Source organism: Diuraphis noxia, unplaced genomic scaffold (genome assembly GCF_037042655.1).
Source record: "Diuraphis noxia isolate RWA-SAM2 unplaced genomic scaffold, SU_Dnox_SAM2 contig0001, whole genome shotgun sequence".
Taxonomy (NCBI): domain Eukaryota; kingdom Metazoa; phylum Arthropoda; class Insecta; order Hemiptera; family Aphididae; genus Diuraphis; species Diuraphis noxia.
The window spans coordinates 11,215,443-11,235,564 of NW_028301711.1; the positions used below are offsets into that span (position 1 = coordinate 11,215,443).

The 20,122-nt window shown below is 27.0% G+C and overlaps 1 protein-coding gene and 1 long non-coding RNA gene across 6 annotated transcripts; one reads left to right on the forward strand and one right to left on the reverse strand.

Annotated features, from left to right (window-relative positions):
• Window positions 1-235: 235 nt before the first annotated feature.
• LOC149059624 (sentrin-specific protease 1-like) lies at window positions 236-18,902 on the forward strand. Of its 5 annotated transcripts, none has more exons than XM_089215040.1 (4): window positions 236-383; window positions 16,175-16,240; window positions 16,321-16,400; window positions 17,971-18,902. In XM_089215040.1, exons 3-4 carry the CDS (start codon window positions 16,382-16,384, stop codon window positions 18,690-18,692), a joined length of 741 nt encoding a protein of 246 aa, XP_089071166.1. In that variant the 5' UTR covers window positions 236-383; window positions 16,175-16,240; window positions 16,321-16,381; the 3' UTR covers window positions 18,693-18,902. The 5 variants fall into 5 exon arrangements, with proteins under 5 accessions (XP_089071166.1, XP_089071169.1, XP_089071159.1 ...); XM_089215043.1 differs by having other exon boundaries at window positions 242-387; XM_089215033.1 differs by lacking the exon at window positions 236-383 and adding an exon at window positions 710-850.
• On the reverse strand, window positions 460-7,514 carry LOC107168350 (uncharacterized). The gene is made up of 3 exons (XR_016189301.1): window positions 6,894-7,514; window positions 655-867; window positions 460-590 (listed from the first exon to the last, which is right to left on the reverse strand). It is a non-coding gene; the product is annotated as an uncharacterized LOC107168350 (long non-coding RNA).
• Window positions 18,903-20,122: the final 1,220 nt, after the last annotated feature.

The following is a 20,122-nucleotide window of genomic DNA, read 5'->3' on the forward strand; positions in this document are numbered from 1 at the left end:
GCCGAACAACCACAGAGAAAACTCTGCAGTGAACGCATACTGCAGCGGGTCGACGGTATAACAATATCTCCAACTGTACAACGTTTGCCTCCACACGTACGTTTACCTCCATAGGGGTTCGATACGTTTCGCCCCGTGGACGTAACGTTTGACATCAACCGAACGTCGGTCGTCGACCAATGGGAACATCCGAATGTCGGACCCGGGCGCCCAGTGCCGCTGCGTTGTACGCAGTCTTACGACGTGCACTTGTTGCCTGCCGCCATTTTATGATTTTACCTACGGTCAGCTACCAGCGAACACGTCGTCTGCGAGCAGTATTTTTTTTTTCGTAACCCACTCGCCTTGAGAAAAGCAATCGTCAGAGGATCGACTTTTTTTCGGTACGTAAGTATAACCAACGGCACGGCTACGCGGTCGTACGACCGTTGTTTGTCGTTTTTATGCGTCCATCGACTGATCGTGTAACATTGTCGGGCCCGCACGTCCAACATGGACGCCACCGCACAACCGTGAAACGAGTTCGTGAGAACAGTATTTTTGTACGTGCGACGGGACGCTGAAATTCCCGTTGTCCAAGTAGATGACATCTGTGGCATAGACAAAGAATATTTGAGCTGAACTTCTACCTAATGTTTATCATGAAATGGTTACAATAATTTTCTCTCGGTTCTAGGTCAGTGTCATCAGAAATCTGTTTGTGATTGGTCAGTTTGTGTGTCGATCGGCTCCCATCGTTACAATAATAATTGTGTACAGCGTCGAAAAACCGACGTCATACATACAATTTCATCTCGCATCCATCCATGCTGTAAGCTGTTGTGGAGAGAAATAAGGTGCCAATTGGAAGGTAAGCGGCCAAGTATTCTAAAACAATAAGCGCTTCAAAAACAATTTTGTCTATTGATCTGCAAGAATGCTTTCCTCAGGTCTTACGAGACCTAAAATATACACTATACTCTGTCTCATATAATATCTAAGAGGTAACATTATGTTAAAATGAATTGGTTTTAACTAGACATTTATAACATATTTAATTAAAACAATAGTTCTTTTTATTAGAATGTTTGATGCAATAAAAATTCTATTTTAACTTAGAAAATTCACAGATGCATACATTTTTTAGTGTATATAATAATTATTAGAAAGTAGTTGGATTTAAAATACATTTAAATTAAATTCATAAAAATTGTTTATTATGTGACAAGTATATTTAAAGAATAATAATAATGTATTTTTGCTTATTATGTCGTCAGTCAATACTGTTTTGGTCAGTTGGTTATATTACGATATTATGTTATTGATGACATTGCAGAGACAAAAATCAAGAAAAGTAGTTAATTTTTAAAATTTGATGCAACATATTAATATTCTTTTTTTATTTAAATACTTTTTAACTTTGTATAATTTTTTATAAATATATGAGCAACCAAGCCTGAGCATAAACGAGTTAATAAGTTTAAGTTATGCATGTTTTAACTTGAATTTTTTAAATTTAATTTTTATTAATAATTTATACTAATAAATACAATTAGTAAATTTGATCTCAAAAAACAAAAATTACAAGAGGTACGTGATTATCCAGTGTTATTTCTCAAAAAATATGTACAAAAGTAGTACTAACATAGTTTAGTCCGAGTTCAAGACTATAATATATAGGTATATATATTTAACATAAATTATTATCTTTTTTTTATTTCTTTTTATAGCTGATTTTATTGATACAAACTTATAAAAATAACAAATTTATTTTTAATCAAATCAAAGTTAAGTAAATTTATTATAAATATTTGTTGATACTTATTGCATTAACATTTATCTTTAATTATTTTAATTTATACTATTGCCTATTTAAATATTGAAAAAAATAAGAATAACTTAAATTAAATAATAAGTCAATTGTAAGTTTTCATATTGTTTCCGGAAGAGGACTAACTTTTTTTACATAACAATATTTTAAGATTTTACAAACCGTTTCGCATAATCGTATTCGAATCATTACACATATAACTTAAATTAAAAGAAATTAGGAAAACTATTAACTTTAAACGGTACTTTCCTGTTATACGAGACTACGGCTATTATCGCGACTACTGCCAAACACTACCTCCGTTATTGCGACTACAGCTCAAGTTTTGTGAAACATCACAATCCTCTTATCTAAGACTACCAATATTTGCATAATGTTTAATTCTTTTCTTTTGTTTTATTTTAGATTCTGAACGAAGTGATGAATGTATTGATGTTCCAATGATGTGTGTGTTTTTTGTTTGTTTGTTTGTTTTTGTGTCTGTGTACAGCATAACTAGTCGAAATAATGCTTCAATTTCAAACTTTGGGGGGTGGTTTCTGATGTAAAAGTGAATATCCTTGGTGCATTATAGAGGTCAAAAGTTAACAGTTTTCAAAAAAATCGAGAAAAACAAAAAAAAAAATGACAGAAAAACGGGAATTTTTACACAAAACCAGTTTTCGACGAAATAAATATTTTTATATGGTTGTAATTCAAAAACTAATCACTGTAAATACTTGAAATTTTCACCAAATATTAATGTTGTGATATACAGTTAAATTTTCAAACATTTTCAACTTTTTGAGTTATTTATAGACCACTGAAATTTTCGAATTTTTTTTTGAAGTGTTGGTAAAAAAATGTTGAACAACCAAAAAAACATGAAAATTTAATACATGGTTTCTTATGAGTTGTTCTAATTGTAGCTAAAAAAAATTAAAAATCGTTAGTCACAATTTTTTTTTATAAGTGTTTATAGTTCAAATTTCTACGAAATCTGTCGAAAACGCGAATATTTGAAAGTAATTTTGAAGTTGAAAAATCATAAAATTGTTTGTGTTTATAACTAAGAATTAAAAATACAACACTAAGTTTTCCTTCAAATAGCTATAGATAAAACTCGAAGCTTCATTATAGGAAAAATTTTAAGTGGGTTTGAATTTTAAATTTTTTCAAAATAGCGTAACAATAACGATTTATCCTCAAACGAATTTAAATATTTGTTATTATTCAAAAAGTATAAGTCATAGACACATAAAAATTTTACCAGTTATTTAGATTGGCATTTTCTATACATTATTTAATTTTTGAAAATGTTTTGACTTTTTTTGAGATTTTATAGACAACTGAAATTTTCAATTTTTCAGAAATTTTTTTTTTGAAGTGTCGATAACATTTTTTTGGCCCTATAAAATACTTGATAATTTTAATACAAAGTTTCTCATAAGTTATTCTTATAGTGATTAAAAAATTATAAGAATACATAGGCACAATTTTCTTTTTATTAGCATTTGAAGTTCAAATATTGACAAAAATTCGTCAAAACCATGAATTTATTATTTTTTTTTGTGTCTGTCATCTCGTTTTGGGGCAGTAAAAGTGCGATATTTGACTTCAGTACCTTATTCGATCAGAAAGTGAATCTTGTTGGTACTTTGGTGATCAAAAGTAAAAAATTCTTATATATTTTTCTAAATAATTGGGATAAACAAACTAAAAATTAAGGTAAAAACAGGAAATTTTACGCACAATAAGTTTTCGACAAAATCGATTTTGATTATTGATGTAACTTTAAAACAAATGACAATTGATACATGAAATTTTCACTGAATGTTTTTATAAGTATATTCTATCCGCCATGAAATTTTCAAAATTTTTTGACTTATGTTGTACTATTCATAGGTATATGCAATTTTCGATCATTATTAGTTTTTTTTTAAATTAATATCGATAAAAATTTATTTTTTGGATAGAAAATATTGAAGATTTAATACAAGACTCTTAATATATTGTTACAATAGCAGTTGAAAAATAAAAGAAACTCATAGTCACAATTTTTTTTTATAAGCATTCAAATTTTGAATTTTGACATAATACGTAATAATCACAAAAATTCGCAAATTGTTTTAAGCTAGAAATTCATAAAACATTTTCTTTTTAAATCTAAGATTTGAAAATTTAATACAAGATTTCTTAAAAATTTGTCAATCTTTATCACCAAAAAATGTCCACCGGAAATTCAAATTAAATTTTTATTAGCATTTGAATTTCAAATATTGACAAAATTTCGTCAAAACCATGAATATTTGCAAATTATTTTGTAGTTCAAAACTCATAATATTGTTTGTATTTATATCTAAATTTAACACTAAGTTTTCCATAAGTTTTGCTCCAAATAGCTATAGAGAAAATTTGAAGCGTCATTATAGGAAAAATGTTTTGAGCGTTTGAGTTTTAAATTTTTATGAAATCGCGTAATGATAACGATTTATCCTCAAACCAGGTATATGTATATCTATGATATATGATATCAACAAAGTTTTTGCTGTGGTTTACAGTTAAATGTTTATAAGCAGCTTAATTAGTAGGAAACAGTAGAAAAGTACCATTTTGGTAGTCTTATATAACAGGAAAGTACCCTTTAAACTTTTTTAAAATTGTTTCGATCAACAGATGATGCATTACTATATGCATTTGTAAGATTATGTAACATAAGTGTATTTATCTATATTTAAAATTAAAAGTATATAAGTATGGTGACTATGTAATTTTTAGTATAATTAAACTAGGGGCTGAAATTGTTTTGCCTGTGCTCAGTCTTGTTTGGCTGTAAATAGTAGAGATACTGGAAGATTAAATCAGATTTTTCTTCAGATGAAAAAGAGCTATTATATTTAGGATTTAAATATTTTCCAAAACATATGGTGTAACAACCTTAACAGTCTTATTTTTATCTAGCTTTTCAATCTCACTTTTTGCTAAAAATTCTTCCAGAATATATTGATATATTGAGCCTATATATTGAGGCTATTGAGCCTCATTTAAAGTGCAAGAATCTTTTAGTATTTAATCTATTGATAATGATATAATATTTTGTTTTTCAAACTAGTCTTCAATATTTATTTCACTTCTATTTATTTATTATTTCTATGATTATTATAGTAGTGTCAATAACTGCAGGTTGCAACTTAAAATATGCTAATTTTATGCATAAATCAGAAAGGTGTTCCAAATAAAATCAGATAATAAAATTAATATTTTTACCAATGTATGTTTATGATATATATGGCTTCTAATTTATGATTATTTCTAACTATTTAACTTTCTTCTATTAACTGCCAAATAGTGTATTAATAAGTTTAAAAACATTTTTTTTATGTGTATTAGAAAAAAATTTTAAGAGGACGCTACACCCGCATACGTTGTCTACGTCTTACAAGTGCGTAACATTGCAAATTTTATGCTCAGCAGATTACGTTTAGCTCCGTTAGTATAAAATTTAGAGTAAATTGACCTCTTACAAAAATTAAAGGTGACATTATTATCGAGGGCATGACGTTGGCTTTTTATTATATTTTAATTTTAAAGTGAGTTATGTGTATTTTAAGATATACAAACAATTTTAAATTTTAAATTACACATAACTCACTTAAAAATTAAAATATAATAAAAAGCCCACGTCATGCCCTCGATAATAATGTTACCTTTAATTTTTGTAATAAGTCAATTTACTCTAAATTTTAAACTAACGGAGCTAAACGTGATCTGCTGAGCATAAAATTTGCTATGTTACGCACTTGTAAGACAGAGACAACATATGTGGGTATAGCGTCCTCTTAATGTTGAAGTATAATGATATTGGTTGATACATTATCTATTTCCCATAATAGTTCTAAGAGATAAGATACACTGGTGAAATTGTTAAGTATTTATAATTACAATTTGTTTTTATCAAACAAAAATTGAAGTTATACCCAACTAATTACACAATTAGAGAACTATTGATATTTTATCTATAAGTATGTCTTAAAAATGTGTGAATTTTTATGATTTAGATTTTCATCAGAAATTTTAGTTTAAACATTTATAAAAAAATTATTTTTAAGAAGTATATTAACCCCCTTCATTGGTATTGTGATGAGCGTAGCTCACTTAGTTAATATTTTGAGACCCACATATATTACTTGAGTTCTGTAATACTATTAATACCTTCAATCTATGAGTTGACAAATATAATTTAGTAACTCTAATAGTTATCAGTGTCTGGTTGTGCCGGCCACTGACTGGTACATAACATTCTGCCTAAATGAATAATATTATATCTCAATTTATATACAGTGAAACCTCCTTTAACAGATACCTCCAAATAACGGACAGAATTTTGGGAACGGTGAAATGTGTACTCAATATATTTCCCCTCTTAATAGCAGACACCTCCAAATAGCGGACGACGTTTAAGCGACCGAGAGTGTCTGGTATTTAGAGGTTTCACTGTATTTTATGTATTTAATGGACGATATTATGGGTGTAAAAAAAGAGTGAAGTAAAAGAAAATAGAATTTTAAAAACAAATAAAATATAAGCACCTCAGTGTTGATTTTTGTTCTATGATAATTGAAATTAACACGTTAAAGAATAATAAAAAAAAACAATGTTGTGAGGACGACGCTCACTCAGTTGGTGGGAAGTTATGCAGCGATCCAACGACTGGTTCAAAATTTTCAGACATTGTGCAAATTTTTTTTTTACCGACATTTTAGGAGGGAAAAATCGTATTAAGTATTTACGGTTGTTTGTTATTCAGTTACATGTAATTTTTGATTAAATATATTTTTACTTGATAAATGTTATGTGGTACTCTTTAAGAGCACCAACAAAATCCAATTTTTTGTCCAGATACTACCTAAAGCTATAATATTATATAGACTATTTATCGTGTACATACTTACACATACTTGTAAAATCAATACTCGTCGCTCCACTTAGGACATAAAATTATTTTGTTAATTTGAGGACTCAAAATTAATTAAGCCGCAGTTATTACTATTAATAATATGTAGCCACTATATAGGTATTATATTCGTACAATTGGTTCACTTACCACGTGTTTAAAAACCCATTCCCTATTAGGAATTTAACTTAATCAATGCCCTCCAAATACATCGTTCTGTCACTTGTAGTTATTGATTGACTGATGAATGGAACAATTTATTCGATTATAAAGCGTTCGAATTTTATCAACTTAAAATAGGTTGAGCCTCTGACCTAATCGAAATACTGAATCGGGCAATTGTGCGTTTGTGCCAGCTCGAACACTAACGAAGTGACGTGGCATTAAACGCTTTCGTAACTTTCAGCTGATTGGTGCGCGTTCTCGTTTCCATCACGAAGCATGACTGTCTCATCAGCTTATTCTTAGTATCAGCGTCACACAATCGCCAAAGTTGCCTTATCATAGAGTCGTAATGCATTATGGCAATAATAATCCATAAATTTATTAAGTTTGGCCATGAACGATACAAAGATATTAGAAAGATACGTAATACATGTTAAAAAAAAAATGTAGTAACGCCAAATAAAACCACCGGTAGCGCTGAAAACGTTCGATGCTCAAGGATGGGGAATCTTGGTAGCCTTCCCATGATCCACGCCGACAATGTCATTTCCGCTCTGTTCACTCTTTTATCTTTCTCTAATATGATTTACAATATCTTTGTCCGTGGACAACAAACGTTCCAGTCAATTTTTTAAGCTAATCCAGCGACACGGTAGTGTCGCGAGCTAAGTAAAAAAAAAAGGAAGGCGAAGCACTCGACCGTGTATATATACAGAAACCTAAACATTCCCATTTAATACGTGTTAATATTTTGGTATTCTTTATTAAAGGCTGTAGGTCTAATAAATGAACCAAATAGTTAGAACGAGATATCAATCGATCGAGAAAATCATAGGCTACGTGCTTTTATAATTTTAAATAGAATCGGTTGAATAGTATTTTAGTTATGATCAAAAAACTGTGGATATTTAAGTGATCATTTTATATTACTTTCGCCGCCGGCTGCCGTATTAAACGCGTCATGTTGACGGGACGAGTGAGAGGATTCTTGCGACGGCGGCGTGTGTCTCCCACTACTATTGCTTCCCCCCACCGCTAGACACATACAACATACTAACACGCGAACATGGTCCACAATCGCTTATCAGTTATCGGTATCGGTGCATTCTGTTTTCGTAATTTGAAATTTCCATGACAAAATTTATTTTGTTATGGAAATTTCGTTCTTTCGTCTCGCGTCCTGCGTACGAGCTTGTTGTCGGCGTTATTGTGTCGTGTCCATAATATTATTATTCAATGCACGTGGTATCACCAAACCTAACCGTATCGACTATCTATCATTTTCCATTGAGCATTTTATTGTTAAATAATATATAGTCGTTATAATAATAATTATTATTATAACAGTCTTTATTATAATTTATAATACTTTATTGTGACTGTCTTCATATTTGTGTCGAATTGTGTCTACATTAAAAATGGTAACTTAACTCCAAAAGGCGCGAGATATGAGGAAAAAAAATATCAGGAGTCTACTCAATCTAAAATCGTAGTTGAAAGTTATAATAGTACTACTATTAAACAGTGCAGTAATAACACGGTACATGAAGTACCATTAAAAAGAAAGAATCCAAAATCCAAACAGTTATTTCCATTTTATTAAATATTGAAAAATGTACCAATAGATCAATTGGTAAATTAAAAATGCCTCTGGTTCAAGGTAGGTGTACTGCAGATAGAGTATTAAAATGGGTGCTGAAGTATAGGAAACAAAATGTACTTTTGTACAGAACGATATGTTTAAACATCTTAAAAAAATTATAAATAAGACATTACATCATAATAATGGAAAAAAAAATAAAAAATATCTTGACCCTAATAAAAACTAATGATATCTCAACAAAAACACTACGTCAACTCCGTGTAAAAAAACGCTAAGTAAAAAAAAAAAATATATAAATGCAATAAAATGTGTGATATAAGGTGGAATCTAAGTAAATAGTTTAATGAATAAAATGTATGTATAAATAATTAATTCAAATTTAATAAAAATTGGTTATTTATATTAATTTAGAATATGAATTATTTTAACTCAAATTGATCCAATTTTGGTTTACTTGGCCGGAAGATTCAGTCTAAAAAATGTATAGCCAAGTACTAATAGTTTATGTAATAAATAATGAAAGCACCATTACAATAAATAAATTGTTTCCGGCTAAGTAAACCAAAATTGGATCAATTTGAGTTAAAACAATTCATATTATAAATTAATATAAATAACCAATTTTTATTAAATTTGAATTAATTATTTATACATACATTTTATTCATTAAACTATTTACTTAGATTCCACCTTATATCACACATTTTATTGCATTTATATATTTTTTTTTTTTACTTAGCGTTTTTTTACACGGAGTTGACGTAGTGTTTTTGTTGAGATTATTTTTTCTTTGAAGTCCACGGTTGCCCCAGCGCGTAATGCATGTTATCAATCATTATTGATGTTTGAATTTGATAGTAATTAGTTAGAAATTAATGATTTGAGTATAGGAATTTAATTTTATAAAAATAACATTAATTGGGTACAGTTTAATTTTTTTATAATATTAATTTGCTACAAGTTTTGACAGTTGTTTATTGCCTTGTTTTAATGTTTTTCTTTTTTCTTTAATATTTATGATTGTCTCAAGCGTGTTACAATAACATGGTGAAAATGTCAGCAATCATATTGTGTTTTGGGTAGTTGTTCTAATTTATCCTCTTTTAATTCATCATTATCTCTCATTTCTTTTTTATAATTATGGCCTTTTTTTATATCTATCATTGTATCGTTTACCTGATAAACAGTGTATATTGATAGCATATTAAAAATAATGAAATTTAGGTAAAACAATACAATATAATATTAATATATTGATTCTTCTTTTTACAACATTAATTCACAAATCTATTTGATTGTGGTATCTTTATTGAAGATAGAGATATGTATGGTCCCAGGCTTTAATCTTAATTTCCTTAAACTATTCTAAATGTTTTAGCATTAATTAATTTTAATTCACATGATTTTATTGGTTAGAGTATAATATTAAAAGTACAACTAACTTCAAATAACATTATTAATGATTTAATAAAAACCTAGTTACATATACTAATAAATTAAATTTCTTATTTCAAATCATAATTTAAAATGTTATTAATTTATTATTGATTATAAATATAATAATATATGTATGTATTTTTAATAATAAATGTATTGTAAGCAAGTTATTTGATATTTTTTTCAATTAATTTTTAATACATCAATTTAAGTTTAAAATAAATTTAACAAATAATATTAACTTAGCTTTAATTAAATCAAAAATCTATTGATAATACATTAATTAGTAAAATAAGTGATAATCACTTGGATACCGAATCCATAGATTACTGAATCATTCTTTAACCTAATGTTTTTGAATGATAATCTGATAAATGACAAAAATGTATTACAAATTCCTATTACAATTAATGTTGAAATTAAAAATTATTCACATATTAAACCAATATGTTTGTTCAATAGGCGGGACTCACAAACACAATTTTAAAAGCTATAATTATTAATATAGAGTAGAAATCGGTTATAACGAGTTTCAAGGGTCAGGTATTTTTGCTAGTCATGCTCGTTCTAACCGGTTATAACAAGCATTCGTTGTAACCGGTTAATAACGGAAAATACAAAACTTGTATTTGACTTTTTTTATTTGACTTACAATCGAAATTAATACTGAATTTATGCATGTATGCACATACATTATTTATACATACATTTATTATTAATTATTATAATTGGAGATTTATTACTTTATTTATCTATAAATATTACTTAAACATAATTATAAAAAATTTGAATTTAATTTCTTAAAATAATCTTTGATCGAACTTTGCTTAATTTATTTACTGTTGATCGATGTTTCTAATAAAGACAACGCTTTTCTTTAGCATCTGTACCTTCATATTTTGTGTAATAAAATCTTTCTAGTGTTAGACCTAAATAATAAATTTTACCTAAATAATAGCCAAAAGTTCTTATCTTGCAGGTAAAAACTTAAAAAAGCAAAAATACCAATTTTCCATACTGCAAACGGCATACAGTTAAATTTTAAATGAAAATAAATAAAAAATTATAATATTTATAAGTATAATTAATTTGTATAATTTATGATAATATTTTTATAATAATTTAAAATTAAAGAGTAAGAAATAGGTATTACAATATTATAATTTTGATGGTCTCATGGGCCAATAATGTACTCTATATTACTATTAATTAGCACAACAGTACCTATCTAACTCTTATGATTTAATAGTTTTTATTTATCAGTATTTTTACAAAATTCTTCGTAAATTTTTTCCGAATAATATATTCTATACGTAATGTACTTAAATTTTTACTTAAATCTATAAACCAACAGTCTAAAAAAGTATATTTCTAACATGAAACATCAAAATTAACTTTATTGGAAATTATAATAAAAAAATTAAAAGTTAATGTAAAAGCAATTAAGTTGTAGTTAAGTTAATAAGTTAAAATTAACTTAATAACGCATTAATGTCCTGCCCTGGTTATTCAATTATATCACTATTTACTGAGCCAAGACAAGCACAATGATAATTTTACTGAAATAGGAATATTTTCTATTTAATAGCTAATGTTATTTAATCATACTATCTAGTATCATGAAAAAATAATTAAAAATGTAAAATTATAAATCGTAATAACATTTTAAGCCTCAATTAGTAATTTTTGAAAACCAATTTAGATTTATCAATCAAACTATTTTTACTGTTTATGAATGATATGCATGTTTGATATTAATTGTTACTTGATAAAACTTATCACAACATTTATAAGTAAAAACGTTAGACAATTTGAATACCAATAAAATTATGTAACAGAATATTATAATAACAATTGTGCTTGTGCCTATTATATAGTAGATTAAGTAACTAATATTTTTGAAATTGAAAAAGAAATTTGCCCATCCTAGGTTTTTGAAGTATAAAATTGTAGCTGTTTGTCTACATTTTTGTTGGCTGGTAATTTAAACTGTTATTTTGTTGTCTAGATAACTTTTTTCAAAATAAATTACATTTGAATTAATTTTTTGCCGTTTTATAAACATAAGCTTTTATAATTTCATGAACCAATTTTTTTTTCAATTGTACCAGAAACCACAGTTGTTCCATAAAATATAAAATTTAGGAATTTTTGATAAAAGTTTTTGACCATAGATTCCATAATATAGGAGCATCATTGCTCACAAATTGCTTACTTCACATACTTCATTTATCTTTGAACTTTAATAAAAAGTAGCAAAGTATCCTTAACTAAATCCGTCAATCACATCACAATAATTGAATTGGTTTTCTCTAAGTTTTGAATCTACATATAATTTTAACTACTGAATTTTTCAAGGACAATTTTTTTGTGTTTCATTAACTTTCATAAAATCTTCTTTATTCAGTGGTAAATATTTGTATTAAAAAATAAGAACATTAGAAATTTAAGGGGCTTGAAGAAAAACGTTTTACCTGAATATCCAGACTTTTAGCATCAATAATTAACGTAATGTAGTTCTTTTTTATGGAGTAAACTAAATTCTACAGATATTTTATATGTATCCTTCTTTGTTATTATAGTTTTTGGTATATTATAATCAAATTCATTTAACAACTATTCAATTATAATATTTAGTGAAATTCCACTTTCAATTTTATTTATAAATATAAGAATAATTAGTAATAATATGACACAGTATGAAAATTAATATAAAATATAATACTCACAAGCAAATGTCATTTCAACTAAATTAATAATTCAATTGGTATAATTTCTTAAACATTTATATATGGCTCATTATATGTTTTTATACATATACATTTATCAATTTAATATGTCAATATAATATATTAATATTTATTTAATTATAAATTAAAAACTTACCACTTAACGAGTCTGCTGCGGTCGATGACCCGAACTGACGCGACTGAAAATATGATATGTCCCGAAAAACGAAATAAAACAAAAGTATGATCGGCAGACGGGTCGCTTACCGAGTCTTACAGCTCAACAATAACCACCACTTTAGTAATTTTTCGTTTTTACGCATGCGCACAACGCTCTAATTAAGTGACTCCCAAACTAGTTCAGTGGTTACCAATCTATCTTACTTGGCAGAGCATTTGTTTTAATATTTCAATAAACTTTCACAATCACGACCAATAGATAAATAAAAAAATGATTTTTAAAATTTTAATTTAATTTTTAAAATATTTAAGTTACAGCTGTTAGTGGTTTTTGTTATTATTTATTTGTGTCGTACGCTGTTACTGATTACCAACTATTTTAAGAAAATCATCGATTTTAGGTCTATTTTTAATCCATTCTGTATTATCATAATTCATAATACGATATACAGTGTATCACATTCTGAAATTGCTTACGCGCAACTGTTGTTTTCGAATAGTCTATAATGCCATAGTGGGGGTCACGTATTTAACTAGCGTTTGTAAGCACATTTGATTATGCTTACGCGAGAAACAAGGAGCGACCGCCGACCAGTACGTACGTAGCGTCGTAGCCCGACGCGTCGTAGACTGTAGTCGTTTTTACGTACATAGTCACTGTCATTCGCCTAATAGACTTTTGAAGTATTTATACTTCAATTTCTTTATTTTCTCGAAGACTCGAATTTATAACATGGATTCATTAAAAATTTTAAAAGGATAACATTTTTTTATACATAATTTATAATTAGGTATTTAGGTATAGTACCTATATTCTAATCACTTTTGAAAAAAAATTTCACTGCTTACATCTTTTTAATAGCCACGCCACGCCACTGGCACGCACATAGAAACAAATACATATTATTTTTCGAAGATACAAATAGGTAAATGATAGTCAGTATAGTCAATACCAATACCTAGTCATTCAGTGTAAATTCAAAACATTAATAATTAATCAGCATATTTACATACCTATAAATTTAAAATTTAAACTCTTTATCACTTGATGTTTACACAAGCTATACTTATAAATTGAAGACAAAAATTACATGGCTAATATCAAGAATTTTTCGACATACTTTTGTACACGGCCGGCAGTGGTTAAGAGTCCATGCAACCAAATTTGTTGTGTGCATTCGCGTAACCGAAAAATCGCCAACATCGATGGGCTATAACTTACAAAACTTAAATTTCCCCCAGTTTCGCACTATCTCATTTAATCATTAAAATATATTTGACAAAAAATATATATATATATAATAATAAATGGCTGTATACAATATAAGTGGCGTGTTAGTGTGTTACTTTATATTTTCTTCTGGAAGGAAAATAGCGAATCGTCCAAGAAGTAATAATTCATGTGAAAAAGTTATTATAAAATTGTAAAAATATTATTTTCAAAAATAATAATGAAACAGTTATGATTATGAATTTATAATTACAAATTATTATCTTGTAGGTAATAACTAATATGACTAGTATTTATTATATGTTTTTAAATACCACACTACTAGATGTGGAAATATATTTAGTACCAAAGTAGTGTGTTACCATTTGATTGGGAATTTTATTTAATTTTTTTTTCGTATTGTAGATTATTGTTTCTATTGTAATAAGTAAAACGTTATGAAAATCGGTTAGAAAAAAAATATTGTACCCAGCTCAAAAAATAACTATTTAAAAAATTTAAAAACATGTTGCAACTAAGGAGAACTATAGTAAATACGTTTCTAATTTTTACTCTAGAAAATGATTTATGTTTCTTTGAGATTCAAACTTTAGGTTTTATTTTTATTCTATGATTACGCTGACCATTTCTTAAGTTGCAGTTACTTTATCTTATGATGATTTACGATTTACAATTCATATTATAATCTAGCGCCTATCAATAATCACCTCCAGTCTTGATCATCGACAAGCAGGGGCGTCATTTTGGGGGTGGCAGGGTGCACATCTTACTTTTAGAATGTTACAATTGGCCTGCGCCTTGCTGAAGCCTAAAATAATGCACGAGCCACGAATGCTCAATTATTTATATGATTAAAATCAAATTGTAATAACCGGTCTATAATGTTTGGAAATAATTGAATGCAGGATAATATACATATACGTATGTATATCTATTTTTATATGGCCTGGCGAAATTTCAAAATGGCCTGCTTGAAACTTCGCACATCCGAAAAAACCTGAAATGACGCCCCTGTCGACAAGTAAATAATTAATGAAAATAAGTTATATATCGTGGAACATTATAATCATTATATATAGTATAATGAGTAGTTGTTTAAATCATTTTTTATTTTTTTAACAGCGGTTAATTAGTTGATTATATTTCTAGCTGAGTGCCGCTTACAGCAGCTCCACTTTATCAGACTATCAGTTCAACATTCGATTTATTTTTAATTTTTCTAAGATCAACATGAATACATTATTAAGCAATTTTATTCGGTACTTTTCGGTTATCGTACCCCCAACGGTCGGCCGGCCGAGATATACCGATTCCGCCATCATACCCCATTATATTTATCTCAATGCTTCCATCATAAAAATATTTTTTATTTGCAATAATTTTTTTGGTATTCATATTGTATTGGTATTAATACTTTTTTATAATTTGTTTTTGTATTGATGTTTTATTTATACTTTATTGGTATTCATATTTTATTATAATTTCTTTGTACTCATATAATTTCATATTATATTATTTTATAAAATAAATTATATTTTTGGCAATTATTTATTTATTCGTATGGCAATAAAACTTGACAATATTGAGATAAATATAATGGGGTACGAGAACGGAATCGGTATATCCCGACCGCCGCAGCAGTCGGCCGGCCCAACCGTTGGGTTACGATAACCGAAAAGTACCGCTTATTCCAGCAGTAAATTTTTGAAAACAAAAGGCTGATACTGAAATCAGATTTTATTAATAGGTGTGATTTGACCAAAACAAAGGAATATCGGTTTCCGTCTAGGTTACTCCTTTTATTGTAACAAGAGACAGAGTGTGGTTAGTGTAATTTTCAAAGGTTTTAGTTATTTTTATTGAATCTTTGTGACACGTATGATAACGCAAAAAATTGTATAATCTCCCAAAACAAATGGAAATATTATCATTTCATTGAAAAAATAATTTACTACATTGAGGAATATGCATATTTAAAAGTAAAATCATTTAATTCATAACATTCACATAGAATACTGTAGATGTATAAAAAAATTGATAATTTACATTTTTTGAAATAATAACCAAGTTATAAATGTTTTTACAGAAAATTGATGTTTGGTTACAACACAAGACAATCTAAAAATTTTTGATATATTACAGGAATCGAATTGTAAGTTAATCGTATTAATTTCATAATATCATGTAATAATGTATTATATGACTTTTTACTGATTTTTTTGTTGTTTTCAGGTCTGTTGTTGTATAGTCCAAAGCTAATTTACCACCAACCCTTTAACTTCAAAAAATTATCATGAATTCTTCTTATCCAGGTATACATTTTATAATTGATTTAATGTTTATTTAATTATAATTTTTTTGAAGGTATAATACATTTATCATTTGGTTGTTAAAAATAGTATATATTAAGTTTGAAACTATATGGGCTCTAAAAAAATAAATAATTTAAATTTAAATGTATGTGTTATTCTATAAAATAATATAAATATAATAAATAACACAATATTTAAAAAATGATTTAAAATACATGTAAAATTGAGTAATTCCGGACTTGAAGGTATATTCAGATAAAACAGTTTTTAGTTATTTTTATTGAATCTTTATGAGAATTGATAAATTGAGTAGTATAAATACAAGTTAATTGCAATAAAAAAATGTAGGGAGTAGAATTGATAAGTTTAAAAATTGATGTTCGATGTGCAACTTTGTACATCATTGATTTAGTGTATAATGATAAATTAAAATTGCATTTAATTATATATTTCGTCATATATTTTAGTACATTTTTTTTTAAAATTTTTTTTTCAAAATGTTTTTACTAAATAATGAGGGAAATAAACTATAATTTTCATTTAATTATTTTTATTTATAGAATTTGTTAATTTCTATTGTTAAAATATTGTTAGCAAAGCTTCACGAAAAAATGTTGTTTAGCATCAACAAACTATTTTTAAATGTGAAATGTTATTCTGGAGTGATAAACTAAAAGTATAACATTGTTTTTCTATAAATTTATGTGGATGTCAAGAGTTGACCCATCAACTTCGAATAATCTTTAATAACTTTATATAAAAGCTCAAACATTACAAATAAGATTTTTAGGAGCTTACCAATATCTTCTTACATGTATCAGCTGTATGTTCACATGTTAATGAAATAACAAAATAAACAACATTTAGTAAAATTTTCAAGTATCTACTGTTATTCATTTTCAAATTACAACAGACCAAGAAATTGTTGTGTTAATCAAAAAGGTTTCCTAAAACATCAAAATTAAAACATAAACAACTTATTAAAGTTAATTTGACTTTCCAACAAGTTTATAATTATTATTGTTTTAGGTAGGATAATATATGAGAAATCTTGCAGTATTCAATTTTCAAATCCTAGATATAAATAAGACCACATTTTTTTATCTTGTCGATTTAAATATTGTTAAATTTCGAATGGTGCTAATTTATAAAATAAATAAGTAAATAGAGTATTTTTATGGATTTTGTAAAAATTCTTATTTCAGATGCTTACAAAAAATTATTGAGTCTTATCGTGTATAGAAAATTGAAATTAAGTTAAAATGTAAAGTATTGGTAGTTTTTTTAAACCAAAAAATTTACATATATTTAGAAAGAAACTAGTTTTGCTTTAAAATCTCAATCTTTTCTTAATCTACATTAAATATCTACTATATCCTCTTTCTTATTTGAAATGATAGATAAGAGTTATAAATACTACCTACCTATATGTTATTTTCATTAATTAATAAAAAATTAATAATACTGCATTAATTTTAACTGTTAGTATTTAATATCATTAGTTTTAACAAATATAAAATAAAAACAACTTATTGTGTACCTACCTAACAATTATATTTTATGATTTCAGTTTATGCTGCTTACAAAAAGATTCGTAATAACCAGTGGTATCTCACTGATAAAGTTATAAATGAATATATGAAACTCATAATGGCACGCAATAAAGACGTCTACGCTTTTGACTCATTTTTTTACTTCCGACTCAATAAAAGTGGTTACAAAGGCGTTCAGCGTTGGACAAAAAATGTAAATATTTTTTCAAAAAGAAAACTATTTATACCCATTAACTTTGAGAAACCCAATTGTCGCCACTGGTTCCTCATTTGTGTCCATATGGATCAACAAAAAATCTCATACTATGATAGTTTAAAGGGGATAGTAGATAATTTTGATGACTATATGTCTGATATACAAACATACTTATTAGAGGAAAAATTGGACAAATTGGACTCTATTCTAAACACCTCTTTATGGAAACTCGAAGATGCTATATGTCCAGAACAAAAAAACGGAATGGATTGCGGTGTGTTTGTTTGTGTTTTTGCGGAATATCTATCGAGAGGCACAGAATTCAACTTTACGCAAGATCATATGTTGTCGTTCAGGCAGCTGATTGCGCATGAACTTACAATTAAAAAACTCATCGACATAAATGTATCCATATCTGACATTGATGTGTTCATAAAAAATTTAAAAATAGAAAGTGTTGTTGAAATTGATAAAGAAAACACAAAAAGGAAAAGTGTAGTTATAATTGATGAACCAAATTTAAAAAGAAAAAGTAAAAATTAAATTAAATTTTAAGTAGTTTTGTCTTTTATTTGTAAATTATAAAATATTAATGTTGGTTATTTTAATTATGGTTAAGTAAAATTGTATAATTAATATAGTTGTAGTAATATCAATATGTAATATAGTGATAGTAATAAGTTGTATAGTTTAGTAATATTTGTAATAAGTATAACTGTAAAATATAAAAAAATTGACTGATATTGATTATAATTTATATTTATATATATAAATTAATATATTATTAATACAGTATATAATTATGGGTTATAAATATAAGAATTATAGATATTATGGAATGTATCCATAAGTTTATATTTGGTTAAGTACTTTGGAAATTAAATAGCATTAAAAAAAATCTATTGAGAATTTTGAAAATTATTGTTAGATATATCGATAAATAAATCCTTGTCTGTGTATTTCAAAGTCATCCTTCAAATCGTGAAAAAGTATTAAAAAGTAAAGCTTACATAAAAAATCTGATTGGACTTTGGACGTAGTTTCTTATTTGGGACGTCAACTATAGTCCGCGCAACGAAAACTGGCCGGTGACTGGTGTGACTCTAGTGGCAATTGTCAATAAGTGGTTATTAAGCTAATTGCCGCGTTTTTTTAAAATTATTCGTTCACATGGTATATATTAATTAATTATTATACCAATCATGAGAGAAAATGGTTTATAAGATTATCAGTATAAAACATAATTTCAATACGTGATATAATATATATACAGTTTATTGATTGTTAATAATAATTGCAAATCAGTAAAAAAAAAAATAATATTTTTACACATACAATAAAAATAAAATAATATTTATACCTATGCTGGCTATACTTAATATTTTACATTTATTAATAATTACGATCCCTCTATACAATACATTCCAGTTAAAATTATAATTATAAAATTAAAATTATACAGCTAAAACTGGTTTTCAACATCGCATAACAAACACACCGCGTGCGCCTATTGTATAACATCGCAGCGGCGACGCGTAGTTTGAGAACCCGCGGCTAGCGGCACGTTCATGGCGGGCGGGTTTCGGTGGTAACCGGCCAGTTTTCGTTGCGCGGACTATAATCCTGAGTAAAATTGTTTATGACAGAGCTGGATCAGACTTAATAACACAATATAGTATGATAAATCAATTTTATTTCACAAAAGTGTATAAATACACCAGTTGTAAAATGACTATTTGTTTTACCATTTAAGCTCATATACAACAGCATTATAAAAAAGGAGACATTTTGGTTTCATTAAAGTTAGTCTTAAGTACAAATTGTTTATTTTGTTTATGCAGTCTTGTAAATGGACGGAGCTGCATTTTAGTATCATTTTATTTTTTGTAAATCAGATAGTTTTATTTAAAATATATAATGAATATTTATAAATAATTACCTAACTAATTAAAGTAAATAATATTTAAGAACTT